We start from the raw sequence: 15,532 nt of genomic DNA on the forward strand, positions 1-15,532 counted from the left end.
GATGCAAACGAACCTTTTCTTCCTTTTGCCTCTACACACACCACTAATTGAATAATCGTTCAACTAAAAATACATATGTTGATGTTCACCAGGGCCACACTATGTTCTTTTTTGGGGGATATGGGAAGGGGAAAAAGTGGGATGGGGGGATTACAGTAATAAGCAGAGTCTAGTAATCTGTCCTTAGTTTTAATGCCAGTATATAAAAATCAAGCAGCTGGGACCTTTCTCCCATCTTCTATAAAGAAAATTGCTGCTTCTGGAACCTGCAAGAGGAAGATAGATTTTCAGTCACTCAAAAATTATGTCTTGGGGAAAGGAACTAAATGCGGACTTAGAGAGAACCAGTGACATGTATACTACAGATAAAACAGAGAGATAAGGATCAACACCTTGATCAATTAGACAAGGACCATGGAACACCTCACAGTCTCTTTTAGTTATAGATACATATTTATTTTCCCACATACTAGCATAACTATACACAGGTATCTTGTCTAACATGAGCATAGGAAATGTTTTATGTGGATTTTACCCTATTGTTTGGATGGACAAAAAGAAAATAGTGAAGAAAATTTTAATTTAAATCTTTCCCTTGTTTGATTTAAGAGAAAATAAAAAGAATAATAGAAAGGAAAGAAACCTCAAGGAAAAAAAAATTCTCCCAACTTTTTTCTTCACATAAAATTTTAAATTTTTTTCTCTTTCATTTCCTTTTGTCTCTAATCCAAAATACAAAGGGTTAGTCAAACTTTCAAGTATTTACTTCATTCCTATTCAATCTCATGGAAAATTGTATTTAATAGGAAATTGAATAAACCCAACTTGTTATTGCTTCTTTTCTTGGCAGGGAAGGAGAGGAGTTATGATGATGAGATCAGGGCACCTCCTACTGTTTTGAAATTGTTCATTATTCACAACATAGAAAGCATATGAAATGCATTTCAAAGGATTCATTGTATTAATATAAATTCAATTTTGTTTAGAGACTTGTATCATTTAAAATTGTCAAAACAACTGGGGTCCAGAAATAGACCTTAAAAATAGAAAACAAGTCCCACTATCAACAACTCTTCAAATAACAAAAGCAGGCCTAGCTTAGTCAATGACATTTATAGAAAAAAACAGATGCATCTTTACAAGCTAATATTTGCAAACTCCATTTTCATCATCAAAGTTACCATCAGTACCAAAAACAAAATACATGGCTATATCATGTAGCTTCTCTAAATGAGTTTACAGTGCAAACATGTTTATCACTACTAATAGATTCAACATAATCCAAAATTACTAAGAAACTTGGGTCACTAGGAGGAAAGGAAAGAAATGTTATGCAAGAAATATGTTCACTACATTCAGCAGTAGTATCCTAGATAAACGAAATGTTCCATAAGTGATATAAGCTGGGTGTCAAAGATAGGTAGCCATTTTGAACAACAAATTTACTTGCTGAGTTTCTATAACCAAATTAAAATATCTATCAGTCTCCCACAAATGAAGAAGCAAATAAGAATGGAAATTATATTACTGAAACTTGATAAGTCTAATATTCCTATTTAATTGCTTTTTTTCACTGCTGTCAGAAATACATACATATTAAATCAGATTACATTACAGTGCCAAACAACCAACAATAAAAATTACTTACATCAGGCCATGTATCTGTAATGAACTCCACGATGTCATAAGCTATATCCCCTTGAACATCAATTTGTTCTTTCTCACTTGGTCCCTGACACCAATCAACCCACAATAGTATAAGACATTATTTCTATATATAAAACAACTATACGTGGGTGTTTGGATCATAGCTGTCAAACAAAAATAGCAATGCAGAGGGGATGACCCTGAAAATGCTATAGTATGATAGAGGGTAGCAGGATAGCCGCTATTGTAACCAATTAGAATAAAAGAAATAAAGGGTAAAACTTAGAAGAGACTAGAGAGCACAAGACAGTGAGATGAAAGATTTGTTTCAGAGAGATTTTAAAAAAAAAAAACAGGGACAGAAAAACCAGGGCAGAAAAGGTCATGGTTAGCCAGAAACAGTGTCAGGGTTACCAGAAAATGGCCACAGAGGTCTCAGGGTCAGGGATGATCAGAAACTATGGATAGCAGAGGCTGGGGATGGCCAACTGTCACAGCAAGCAAGAAAATGCCGGAAATGTTGCTGGAGAAGGATGGGTGTTAGCCGGAAGAGAGAACAGTGGGTGCTACTTCATAACAGAGTGTGTGCAAGTGACTGAGAAAGAAGGGTTTCAGTTCTTATTCAAAGGAGGGAGGGGGGAAATCCCGAATTGACCACCTAAAACAGCTCTAAACAATCCTGTTTCATGGTTAAAATAAGCTTTTTTGTGACCCACTCCAATTACACCTGCTCCAGCCGCAACTTTCCATGATTTGGTCCACTATTGAGCAGTAACAGCTGCTACTTCAAACTGCAATGACGTTCAATTTTTGTAACATGCTCAAGCCGCACCCCCACAACACAATTCCCCCAAAACACTGCTATTTGCCACTATTGACAACTATGGTTTGGATTAGTTTATTTTGGGGTCCAAAAATGTTTTCTTTAGTAACTTCCTAACAAGTTTTTGAAAGGAAAAAAAAGTTATTTCCCAGGAAAAAGGATCACAACATGCATTCTATGAACACCATCTAAAAATCAGTAAACCTTGACAACGGAGGCTCCTGTAGCAAACTTTTTCCCGAGTTTCTTGGAAGCATCACTGAGCTTGACACCTGAAATGCAATAAAAGAAACCAAGTTAAAAACCAAACCACACCTATGTAATAATAATAATAATAACTAAAGGCTATGATTGTATTCATACTTAACAGAAAGGGATGAAATGAAGGAGAATGAAAAGATACTAGTAGCCATGTTCCGGATTTTTTAAATGAAACAGAAAAAATCTATTTTATCTCATACCATCCTATAAAATGAAAATTTTCCAACTGGTATGAGTCGTATGACAGGTTTATTGCATCCCATCTTTAGATTCCACTTGTCATTAGATATCCTAATAGCACCCAAGAGAATAAAAAATATAGCTCACCGAAAAGTTCCAGTCCCTTCACAGTGGTGATACACTTTCGCTTGTTACGTACAACCTTCTCAATAACAACCTCTTGCTTATCCTGAAAAGCAATACCACTTCTGATCACATCAAATGACTAGGAATTATAACATTTAAACTACAAACACATTCATTTGAGAGGGTTAAACTTAAAGAATTCAAAGACATGCCTTTTTCTTAATCTTCCCACCAGGAAGACGCTTCACCTCTTCTTGCTTCGGTGCTAAAACATCAAAATCATAATAAGGGTTACACAAACACACACTACCAGCTAATGATCACAGAAAATTCATACCATTTCAATGTCAAACAACATATTTAAATAAAATGTAAAACACTAACATATCAATTCCGAAATTTATGAAATTTCCACCTCTTCAATCCATTCACATTAAAGAAAAATTAAATATATGTTTTTTAAAAAAGAAAAAACCTGAGGAAGCAGCTCCATCGCCAGCTCCTGATATACCGGTACTTTGTAGTTTGTCAGCAACTTTATCAGCTTCCTTCTCATTTGCCTCTGCGCAAAAAATTAAACAATAATAATCCGCGTTTAAAAAGCAAGATTAAATCCTAATGATCGAAATAATAATAGAGTAAATTTGAGGATATTGAATTTTTCTTAAGAAAAAAGAAAAAAGAAAAAGTTACCTTTGAGAAGATCAGGGTATAGGTCAGGGACGTTTTGGATCAACCAGGGTTTGCATTTCTCGAAATCGGATCCGAATTCGCAGTATTCGGGGGGCAAGCTGCACACCCCGCAGTATAGAACCCGAACCGGTTGGGGTTTCTCTGCCATTGCTGTTTATGCACCGAGCTTTGAATCAAACCCTGCTTCACTTGTTCAGTTTTCTTAGGAACGAGAACAGGAACAAAACGGTGCGTTTTCGCAACGCAGCACTAGAGACAAAAGGGTGATGCGTTCGGAAGCGCGGTGGAGGGAGGGCTTTGATGGGATGATTGCTTGATACGGTGTCGTTTTGGGAACCTCTCTAATTAAGGTGAAGGGATTTTGTATCTTAATTATGTGAATTGATATTGTTTGGTTATTAGAATATTTTGGATTGTTAAATAATGGCTAAATGACCTATTTTGGTCCCTAAAAGATACATTTAGAGTCAATTTTGTCCTTGAAAAATGAAAATCACCAATTACAAATATGTAAATGAATGTTGTAACAATTTAATCTTGTTAATCTATGATTGTTTGAGTTAATGTTAATGTCCACGAGGTACATCATTTGAAATGTTTTCTTTTTTTTAACCCCTTAAGCTTACCATTCACTGAAGGTCATTGTTACCATTCACAATTGCGGAGAAAACCTTGGTTTTTCCTCCTTCTCGCGTTTTGCTTGGTTATTGGTGAACGACGATGATGTCCTTGCAAATAGTGGTGATGCATTTTTGGCCGTCGTGCGAAGAGGAAAGACAACGATTTCTTGCTCAATGTACAAACAATGATGGTGTAGTGGCTGGAAATCTTGCTACGAGTAATAAGTGAAAAAAGAAGAAAGTGTTGATGGGATTGGTGAAAAATCTATTGAGGTGTGCATCCTTTGTTTGATATTCCTTTTTCTTTTTTTAAATTTAATTCAAAACAAATATCATTAAATAGTTGATTTCGATTTTGTTTTACTTTTTTTACAAAAATGAGTCTATCAAATAAATTTTAAATTAAACATGCATTGGCCTTTGCCACCCTTTCTCATAACAAAAAATAATTAAATTAAGCATGCATTCCTTTAAGAGCTACCAAAGCATCCTGCGGCCATTTTTTCTTTCTAGATCTGCCATTGTTCGTGAGTCATAAGAATATTTGAACATTCAACATTAATGACAAAATATAAAATAATCAATTACATAATAAGTTTTTTTGGGTGCAAAATTAAGTTTATTTCAATTCAAGGTCTGTTTAGTACAGAATTACATAATAATTTTTTTTTTCAGAATTACATAATCAATTACAGAATTACATTTTTATTTCAAGAATTTCCAAATGAGAGATTTCACTTGTAAATTGAAACCTAGCACATTATTTACTGCAAAATCCCATGTCCAGGTGACAATATTTTTTAGGGATCAAATTCAGCTTTTCTATCTACAAAAAGTTTCCATTTTGTTCCAAAATGTTCCACCCACTGTTGATATGTTTTGTTACCGGTTTAGATATTCCGTGATCTTAATACCAGCATCCTTGCAAAACTGTAGTATTTGTTTGTTTTGAGCCTGTAATTTCTCCACCACGTCAAACGTTGTAGCAACACACAAAATATCTATAACGTAGAAAACATCTTCGTCTGGTGTAACTGGTGTCATCCTATCGTCCCACCTGCAAAGCATAATGTTGATTCAATTTAATCCTTAAGTAGGTATAAATTAAGCTATTTATATAAGCAAATAAATTGGAATAGAAACATCCAAGATTAAGACTAGTTTGTTTAAGCTTATTTTTTTAAAATAAGTGTTTTTTAAATAAAATAAATATTTTTATGGTTTCAATGTGTTTGCCTAAATTGTTTTACTTAAAAATAAACAGTTTTTTGTTTTTTTTTCAAGAAACAAATTGTATCATTTTATTAAAAAAAACGTTCATATAAAAAAATTTGTTTTATTTTATTTAAAATTTAAACAAACTCTCCCCTAATATAACTACAAAAAATGAATTATTGACTAAATTTAATAACCAAAATAAGGTTTGGCTCTAGTTATTATGGCCCAATTCCTACTTTCGGCCGATGGAGTATTATTAGTCAGAACTAAAATCAGCCTCCAAATTTCTTAAACCAAAAATATGTCAAGCAACCTTCAAATTGTTATATAAAATCAGTGGGATTCACCCTGGAATCTACTTACCTTGCAACATAACTATGAAATGATTCACATCATAATGTCATTCTTAGGACAGTTGTTATTCATACTCCCTCTTTTAATAATATACTTTCATTTATTTATTTTTATCAGAAAAAAATCTTTTATAATTTATACTTCTGTAGAAGTTCTGTTAAATACCACATGCCAAATTTGAATCCACAAACCACAAACCCCAGCAATTGTGTTAGTGCTCAGTGAGTCTATTTTCAATCTTTTTTTTTTTTATTCTAGAAGGTTGCCTTTTTTTTGGGTACATAAACTCTAGAAGGTTGCTTTAACTTTGAATAGAATACAATGTTGTAACATTAATATTAGAAAAATTTAAGTCCCATGTCATCTAGAAAATACTTTATCTTGATATTATTTTCATTGACGTGAGAATTGAGTTTTTTTTTTCAATAACTAATTTTAGAGTTGTAAAAATTTAAGTGACCATTTTTTAAAAAAAATACATGTAAATTATTTTGTTATCAAATTTATTTTTTTCTTGTAGTGTGTGTTCTCTCAAAAATTAATGTGGTTAAAAAACAATAATTTCTCTTATTCGTTATGCTTTTCTTTAAGTGATGTGTCATTTTTTTTAATATTGAAAACACTAGAAAGGATAATTGAAGGATATAGGTGATTTAGATGATAATTTGACACTCATAAAAATTTAAATAATCTAATAAACTTACTTGTTTCTTCGGTTCGTTGGGTAGACTAGAAAACTCCGGCCAGTAATATTTTGCTTAAGAACAATGTCGTTGAAAACACCTTTATCAAAATCCGACATTCGAGATCTTGGAACCCATAGGTTCAGCCAAGGGTGTGGAACTTCCCAAAGTCCTTCTGACCTCAGCATTTGCTCCAAAGGATAAACTCTGTTCACAAACTCCTCATATGACGCATCTTTTTCGAACACAAATGTAGGTACAAAGTTTAACCCTTTCAGCAAATATGCAACTTCCTATTCAAGAAACAAGAAAATAATCAATTTAGTAAAAAAAACGAATTATAGATAAATTATTTAATAAATGGGTTCCAAACAATTTGAGTGAGTTTGAGATATGTTTCCATATTGATGTAAAATATTGGTTCACCCATAATTAACTCTGCATGAAAACTTAATCAGACATTCTAACTAGTTATTTTTAGTACAATTTTTTTATTCAAACTATTTTTTTTATTCACAGGATTTAAACTTGAGATATTTTTAAAAGATACAAACCTAATTCTTTTCAGATGAACAACATGTTGGTACATTATGGTATCTCTAATTTGGATTCGTGAAAACAATTTTCTTTTCAATAAGGAGGATTAATTTCATCTTTAACGTATGATGAATATATAACAATATAGAGTATCATATCCTCTATATTTCTTAAATAAATTCATTATTTATCTTGTCGTTAAAAAAATAAGAACAAAAATAAACGAAGTTTCTACCAAGATGACAAAAACAACATTTGTTTCAAGTTACCTCATTGACATATGCTTGAGAGTTGTTGTAATAGTATTTGGTAAGCTCCACGATGTAGATAATGTAAAAACTTTAAAGGGTTTTCTAGATTATCAATTATAGGAAATAATATGATTTTGAAACCTATGATTCTCACAAATAATAAATAAACATATAATGCGTATCTTTCTCCATAGGAAGACTTCTCTCCGGTGTACTTTGATTTTCTTGAAAGAGGAGAGAAACAAGATTTTACTTCTTTAGACTATCCTTTCTATCTCTCTACATTTGTGATGACTATGGGTGAGAAAGAACACTTTTCTATTAGGAAGGGGACCTTATTTTACGTTAGTGAATATTAACCCTCTTTTATAACCACTACTCCTATCAAGAAGCTGTTACCTCTAGAAACTTCTCCTATTTAATCCAATTACAATTTAGTCATTAATTATTTATTTATTAGTCCCTACATAAGTCACATGTCTCTCACATGAGACATTAATTCTAACATTCTTCCACTTGGCTCATGTGACATTATTAAACATTATGAACTAAATAAATAAATAGATTAAACTAACATAATGCACATTAAAAAATGATTAAATTGTTCTATACATCGGGTACATCATAATTTTATGATTAAAAATATGAACCAATTTGAGTCATGGCGGTTGTACATCACCTAATCGACATAGTCCCTTCCATGTACTACAAATTAGTCTTCTCCTTAATATGACTATTAGTTAGGAGTACATAATTGATCCAACATAATATCTTTATTCAAGACAAACCTGTTAACACTACTCTAACACAAACATGCATGCAGACATAGAGAACAGGTAATCAGAAACATATCATAAATGAGCTCAGAGTGTCAGTAAAAAATACATGAGGTAAATTACACTTAATGATCATCAATAACAATAATACCCATATTTTCAACATGTTCTATAAATGTCTTGGGCGGTAATCCCTTTGTCAAAGGGTCAATTATCATAAAGTTTGTGCTAATATGTTCTATTGATATTCTTTGTTTTTGAACTTCTTCCTTTATGACAAAGTACTTCAATTTCATATGCTTAGCACCCTTAGAGTACTTGTCGTTCTTAGAGAAAACACGGTTGCAGAGTTATATCAATACATTTTCAGTGGCCTAGCAATATTGTTGACAATTCCAAGCCCTGAAATAAAGTTCCGCAGCCAATTAGCCTGAATTGTAGCCTCAAAACATGCTACAAATTTAGCTTCAATGGTAAATGCAACATCAACTAATGCATATGGAATTGCTTCCATTTGTTTTCATTCCATATCATTTCTAGGACATTGTGCAAGACTAAATTTGTCTCCTTTCTAAATTGGAATAGGTGATGCTAATCACATTTCCATCCTGAATCTTTCTAGTACTTTATTGATATATGCTTTCTGAGATAAGCCTAACAATCATTGTGATCTATTACGGAATATTTCTATCCCTATCACATAGTTTACCTCACCCATATCTTTCATTTCAAAGTTGTTAGAGAGAAATTTCTTAGTCTCATGAAGAAGACCAAGATCATTAGTTGTTAGCAAGATATCATCAACATACAGAGTTGGAAAAATAACCTTAATTACTCTATTGACCTTCAGATATATACATCGATCAACAATATTTCCTTAAATTCAAAGCAAACAATGGTATCATTAAACTTCAAATACCATTGGCGGGAAGCTTGCTTAAGACCGTATATTGATTTATTTAATTTGCACACTATGTGTTCCTTTCCTTCAACTGAGAACCCCATTGGTTGGTCCATATAAACATTCTCCTCTAAATCTCCATTAAGAAAGGCAGTTTTCACATCCATATGATGTAGCTCTAAGTCATAATGGGCTACTAATGCCATGATAATCCTGAAAGAATCCTTTCGTGAGACCGGTGAAAACGTCTCTTTATAATCGATGTCATCTTTCTAAGTAAATCCCTTAGCAACAAGTCTAGTCTTATAACATTCAAGGTTGTCATGAGAGTCACGTTTATTCTTGAAGACCCACTTACAACCAACTCTTTTACAACCCTTTGGTAATTCTACAAGGTTCCAAACACCATTATGTTTCATGGAATTTATCTCTTATTTCATAGCATTTAACCACTTCTCAGAATTATCACAGCTTATAGCTTGTGAAAATGAAACTGGATCATTATCATTAATGCTTAAGTATGTTTCTGTTTCATGTAGGTATACCACATAGTCATTTGAAATAGTTGATTTCCTTTCTCTTTGAGACCTTCTTAATGCTACTTCCTACGGTTCTTCCACAATGGGTTCATTATGTATCATGGGCTCATTATTGTGTTGTGCTTCTTCATTATTGTTTGTAACAATAACTGAATGAGCAATCACCTTACTGCTAGAGGCACAAGCTAAAGGGACTTGCACTCTAACTTCTTTAATTTTCACTTCTTGTGGAACTGTACTCCCACTGATTTCACCATTTTCAATGAACCTTGCATTTCCAGTTTCGTCAATTCTCATACTATGATTAGGACAATAAAACATATATCCCTTTGACTTTTCTGGATAACCAATGAAATACCCACTGATTGTTCTTGCATCCAATTTTCTTTCTTGCAGATTATAAATCCTTATTTCTGTCTAGTAACCCCAAACATGCAGGTGCCTTATACTAGGTATCCTATTTGTCCACAGTTCAAAAGGTTTCTTTGGAACTAACTTACTAGGAACCATATTCAACAAATACATGATAGTTTTCAAAGCATACATCCACAAAGATACGGGTAAAGTTGAATTGATTAACATATTCCTAACCATATCCATTAAAGTTCTGTTACACCTTTTTGATACACCATTTTGTTGTGGTGTACTAGGCATTGTGTATTGCGCACAAATGCCATGTTTCTGAAGAAGCTTAACAAATGGACCTGGGTGTTGCCCAGTTTCATCGTATCTTCCGTAATACTCACCACCTCTATCAGATCTAATAATTTTCACCTTTCTATCTAATTGTCTTTCTACTTCATTCAAGTAAATTTCTAAGGCATTTACTGAGATTTCTCATGTAGTAAGTAGACATAACCGTAACGTGAATAATCATCAATAAAGGTGATAAAGTATCTTTCCCTTCCGAAAGAACTAACATCAAAAGGTCCACAAATATCAGCATGCACAATTTCAAGAAGTTGAGTGCTTCTTGTAGCTTCTTTCTTTGTATGTTTTGTTTGTTTTCCCTTGATACAATCCACACAAATATTTAGATCCGTAAAATCTAGACCAGGAAGAATTTCATTCTTTATTAATTTTTCCATCCTTTCTCTAGAAATGTGACCTAAACGTTTATGTCACAAGAAAGTAGATCGTTCATTAACTAAACTACGTTTAGTGCCAACATTATGATGCAGAGTTAAAACAGTTTCAACATACAAACCATCTAATTTCAATCTATATAAACCATCACAAAGAACACCAGTACCAATGAGATGATTATGCTTAAATAAACTGAAACATCCATTACCAAAATTAAAAGAATATCCAGTAACATCATGTTTAGATAATGAAACTAAGTTCCTAGATAAACTAGGTACATAAAGAGTTTCCAGTAAATCTAAATGATGTCCAGTGTCAAGTTTTAAACGATAAGTCTCGACCACTTCCACTGGAGCTTTCACTCTATTCCCTACGAAGACGAACTTCTCATTTGGGCTTATGGTTTGGATTGTAAGGAATCCCTACATAGTGTTAGAAACATGAGTCGTACATCCAGAATCAATCCACCATGTATTATGGGGAACTTCAGTTAAGTTTGATTCAAAACATACAAGAGCATTAAGCTCACCTTTCTTTTCGAACCAAGACTTACGCTTTGGGCAATCCTTTTGGAAGTGTCTAGATTTTCCACAAAAATGACAATTATTGTTCTTTTATGCCTTCTTCTGGATTTGCACAAGACCGTCATTGAATCAATCAACCATGTATTTTGGGAAACTTCAGTTAAGTTTGATTCAAAACATATAAGAGCCTTAAGCTCACATTTCTTTTCAAACCAAGACTTACGCTTTGGGCAATCCTTCTGGAAGTATCCAGATTTTCTACAAAAATAACAATTATTGCTCTTTGATGCCTTCTTCTGGATTTGCATAGGACCGTCATTGATCTTTAATGGCCCTTTGCCTTTATCATGCTTCTTCACAAATCTTTTTCCAGCTCCTTGATTCCCTCGGTGGCTTACATAATGGACTGAGTGACTTCCTTGATTCTTTAGCCTTGTTTCTTCCTGAACTAACATACTGTGCAATTCATACACATTCTATTTATCTTTCATGGTATTATAGCTAATTTGGAATGGGCCATACTCAGATGGTAATGAGTTTAGAATAAACTGAACAAGAAAGTTCTCATTCACAGCCATTCCCAAGGTCTTAAGTCTTGCTGCAATGTTTGTTATCTCAATGACATGTTCATGCATAGTATGCGAACCATCAAACTTCATGGTGGTCAGTGTACTCATTAATGTTCAGTAAGAGACTTATCAGCTGTTTGAGAGCGCTCTCCCACTAATCTCATAAACTCTTTAGCATTATCAGTCTTAGAGAGAGTTGTCTTAATACTGTCTGCAACAGTCATCCTCATGAACATTAGGCTGAGTCTGTTAGATCTTTCCCAAGCTTTATAATGAGTTTTCTCTTCATTGCTACTAGCATCAGTTATAGCAGCAGACTTTTCTTCCAACATAGCAAGATCAAAATCCAAAACACCGAGGTGAAATTGGACTTGCTCATTCCAGTCAGAGAAGTTAAGCCCATTAAAATTGACACAAATCATACATGAGAATTCAGTGAATTGGGAACATGTATTGCATAATAAAATTCATATGAGTGTTTTGAGACATAAAACACATGTCATACATATGATTTATTCAGATCACGGTCAATGTATATTGATGCTCTCCTTTGGGTGATACACCAACACAACATACAAACATGATGATGCTAATAAAATTCTTAACATTATTTGGCAATTAAATATGTACCAATTAGTAGTATCTATTTCCTTTGGGTATATAAATAAAACTAATGATATACACAAATCGCCTACAATTATATTTATTAATTATAAGAACAACTAATCAACCTTTGGGCGATCCATAAATGCCTTATAACAATGAATTTCAATGTACCTATAAACCAATAATCATATAATTTAGCATTCATTATTCTATGAGTAATTGAAATAATCATTAATTTGGAATTAAATAACCTTATAGACTTGGTCACTTTGGTGACTAACAAATCTATCATATATTTAATTCAAACCAAATATATATGGCCTGCACATACTTATTGCTATTTACAATTCATAGTCATTCTATTAATTTCATTTCAGACCATAAAATAATATTCACATTTATTTGTGTTTTGCATTCAAACGCATTCAAGCAAATATGTAGCATATACATATTTATTGCTACCGACAATTTCAAAGCATTCACATTAATTTAATTCTAAGACATAAACTTTCAATCATTTAATTACGTTTAACAATAATATTCGGGAAAAAGAAAATGAACAGGTGGGATTGAGAATAGCAAAATAGGGTTTGCAAATAGCAATTTGAAAAGGAATTTGAAAATGAATCCTTACTCCTGCAACAGAAACGTACATGCCGCGACAAAGAGAAAGAGAAGACGGTGCTTTTCGTTCAAGGAAAAGAAAATAAAGAAAAAGGAGTTGCTACGTGCACCCAGCATTATTGCTGGGGCACCCAACAAACAGTGAAGTGGCAAAATTGCCCTTCAATAATTCTTCTTCCGGAAGAAGTATTTCCGGAAACTTTTCGGAAAAAGGTTTTCCAGAAAGTTTCCGGAAAAAAACATCTTCCGGAAGAAGAATTTGTGAATTCCGGAAGTACCCACAAACTACTTCCGGAAGAACGTCATCCGGAAGTTTCCGGAAGAACCTTCTTCTGGAAGTTAACTTTTTTTTTAAAAAAATTTATTTGATAATATAATTTACTTTTAATGGATAAACTAAATTATAAAATAATTAATATTATTATACATAAATAATTAAATAATTAGTGAACGTATGTAACGAAATAAGAATTTTCATTTTATAATAATAAGTAAAAATAAAATAATATTTAATGCGTATGTAATAACGATTTTGCCCTTGTGTAATTTTCTTTAAATTAACGCGTACACGCTTCTTTCTACTGCGCTTTCGCTTTCTTCGCTTCTTTTTACTGCCTTTCGCTTTCTTCTCTGCTTTGTTTCTTCCGGTTGCTTGCTGTTCTTTCGGTGGTCCCTTTTGCAGTTTCCATTGGTGGTCCCGTGAAGTATTTGGAGATTCGGTGGTCCCGTGTTCGGTATTTGAAGTTTTGTTAGTGGCTGTTCTTCCTATTTTGTCGGAGGTACGCTTTTATGGGTATTTTTTTTCTTTTCCGGCTAGTTTTTAGAAAAGAAAAACAGTAAAAAAAAGTGTATCCGGAAGAAATTTTAGGCACTGAGGCCTATTCCGGAAGAAGTTCTTCCGGAAAACACTTCCGGAAGCACTGCTTCCGGAATGGGTAACTTCCGGAAGACCTTCTTCCGAAAGTTATTGAGGCCCATTCCGGAAGAAGTGCTTCCGAAAGTGTTTTCCGGAAACACTTCTTCCGGAATGGGCTCAGTAACTTCCGGAAGACTGTTTTCCAGAAGCACTTCTTCCGGAATAGGCCTCAGTAACTTCCGGAATGTTAAATTATTAGCATTTTTTTTATTTCTGTTTTATAATTTATATATATATATATATATATATATATATATATATATATATATATATATATATTTTTTTTAATATATTTATATATATATGGAAATGTCGGAAGTGACACTATAAGTATATATATATATATATATATATATATATATATATACATTAAAATTTTAATATATATATATACATTAAAATTTATAACAATAAAATTCATATATATATATATATATATATATATATATATATATATTTCTGTTTTATAATTTTTTTTATTTCTGTTTTATATATGTTGTGGATTATTGATTTAATTAGGTATAATGGTATAATATTAAATGATTTAGGTAACTTAAATGTATAATGGTACAAAAATGTTTTATTAGTTGTTTATTATAGTGATAAGTTTAGTTTAAGTAAATAATGTAGTTATAAATTTAGAATATATTTGTATTAGTTGTTAGTTAATAAGTAGTCAATTTATCGATGTGGTTATATGATAATTTTAATATAGTCGTGTATGATGCATATGTGCTATTAATATGTTTGTTATTTAAGGTGTAGTAAATTTTTGGATGTGGTTATATGATAATTTGAATGTACTTGTGTATGATGCATATGTCCTTAAGATGGACGAAGATCAATGGAGGTATGACTTTGCGATGTCACAAGAAGTTCATATGGATTATGATTATGATAATCAAGAAGAATGTGGAGTGAATGAACCACATGTCGATTGTTCAAATGCTTTTAATACATCTCAGGTAATTATAGATAATTTGAGTCATTGGTTGAATTGATGGTTTGTATGAAAATTAATATGTTAGGGTTGCGTTTTAGGTATTCCCTACTCGAGATGATGTTTTGCAATGGGCTCGAACAGTTGCCCATGAAAATGGATTTGTTGCAGTGATTATGAGATCTGACACAGAGATCGGTAGCAGGGGAAGAAGTTCATTTGTGTTAATTGGGTGTGAAAGGAGTGGTACGTACAAGTGTAGAAATAAAGAATTCGTTAGAAAAGACACCGGGAGTAGGAAATGTGGTTGTCCCTTCAGGCTTTGTGGGAAACCAGTGCATGGAGGGGAAGGTTGGATTGTGAAGTTGATCTGTGGGATTCATAATCATGAATTGGCGAAGTCCTTAGTTGGACATCCATACGCCGGGCGATTGACTAAGGAAGAAAAGAAAATTATTGCTGATATGACAAAGTCGATGGTGAAACCGAAAAACATCTTGCTAACGTTGAAGGAACACAATGCCGACAGTTACACCACGATAAAGCAAATTTACAATGCAAGAAGTGCATATCGTTCTTCAATAAGAGGAGCTGATACCAAAATGCAGCATCTGATGAAGCTTCTCGAACGTGATCAATACATTCATTGGCATAGATT

General features: G+C 32.8%; 1 protein-coding gene and 1 pseudogene across 1 annotated transcript; both read right to left on the reverse strand.

The window, feature by feature from the left end:
- Positions 1–4,050, reverse strand: LOC100306708 (putative translation machinery-associated protein). Its single transcript, NM_001248332.2, has 7 exons — positions 3,731–4,050; positions 3,513–3,599; positions 3,250–3,302; positions 3,059–3,140; positions 2,675–2,742; positions 1,649–1,732; positions 1–266 (listed from the first exon to the last, which is right to left on the reverse strand). The coding sequence occupies exons 1-7, from the start codon at positions 3,876–3,878 to the stop codon at positions 210–212; spliced, it is 579 nt and encodes a 192-aa protein (NP_001235261.2). The 5' UTR covers positions 3,879–4,050; the 3' UTR covers positions 1–209.
- Positions 4,051–5,114: 1,064 nt separating this feature from the next.
- Positions 5,115–15,532, reverse strand: part of LOC100802837 (cytokinin dehydrogenase 2-like) — a 34,751-nt pseudogene continuing 24,333 nt past the window's right edge.

Source organism: Glycine max, chromosome 15 (genome assembly GCF_000004515.6).
Source record: "Glycine max cultivar Williams 82 chromosome 15, Glycine_max_v4.0, whole genome shotgun sequence".
NCBI classification, from domain to species: domain Eukaryota; kingdom Viridiplantae; phylum Streptophyta; class Magnoliopsida; order Fabales; family Fabaceae; genus Glycine; species Glycine max.

Excerpts from the sequence above, each read along its gene's own strand:
- LOC100306708 (NM_001248332.2), bottom strand. The coding sequence starts at position 3,878 with ATGGCAGAGAAACCCCAACCGGTTCGGGTTCTATACTGCGGGGTGTGC. Across the intron at positions 3,600-3,730 it reads ATACCCTGATCTTCTCAAAG|AGGCAAATGAGAAGGAAGCT; the intron begins GTAACTTTTTCT and ends TTTTTTGCGCAG. Across the intron at positions 3,141-3,249 it reads GTGGGAAGATTAAGAAAAAG|GATAAGCAAGAGGTTGTTAT; the intron begins GCATGTCTTTGA and ends ATTGCTTTTCAG.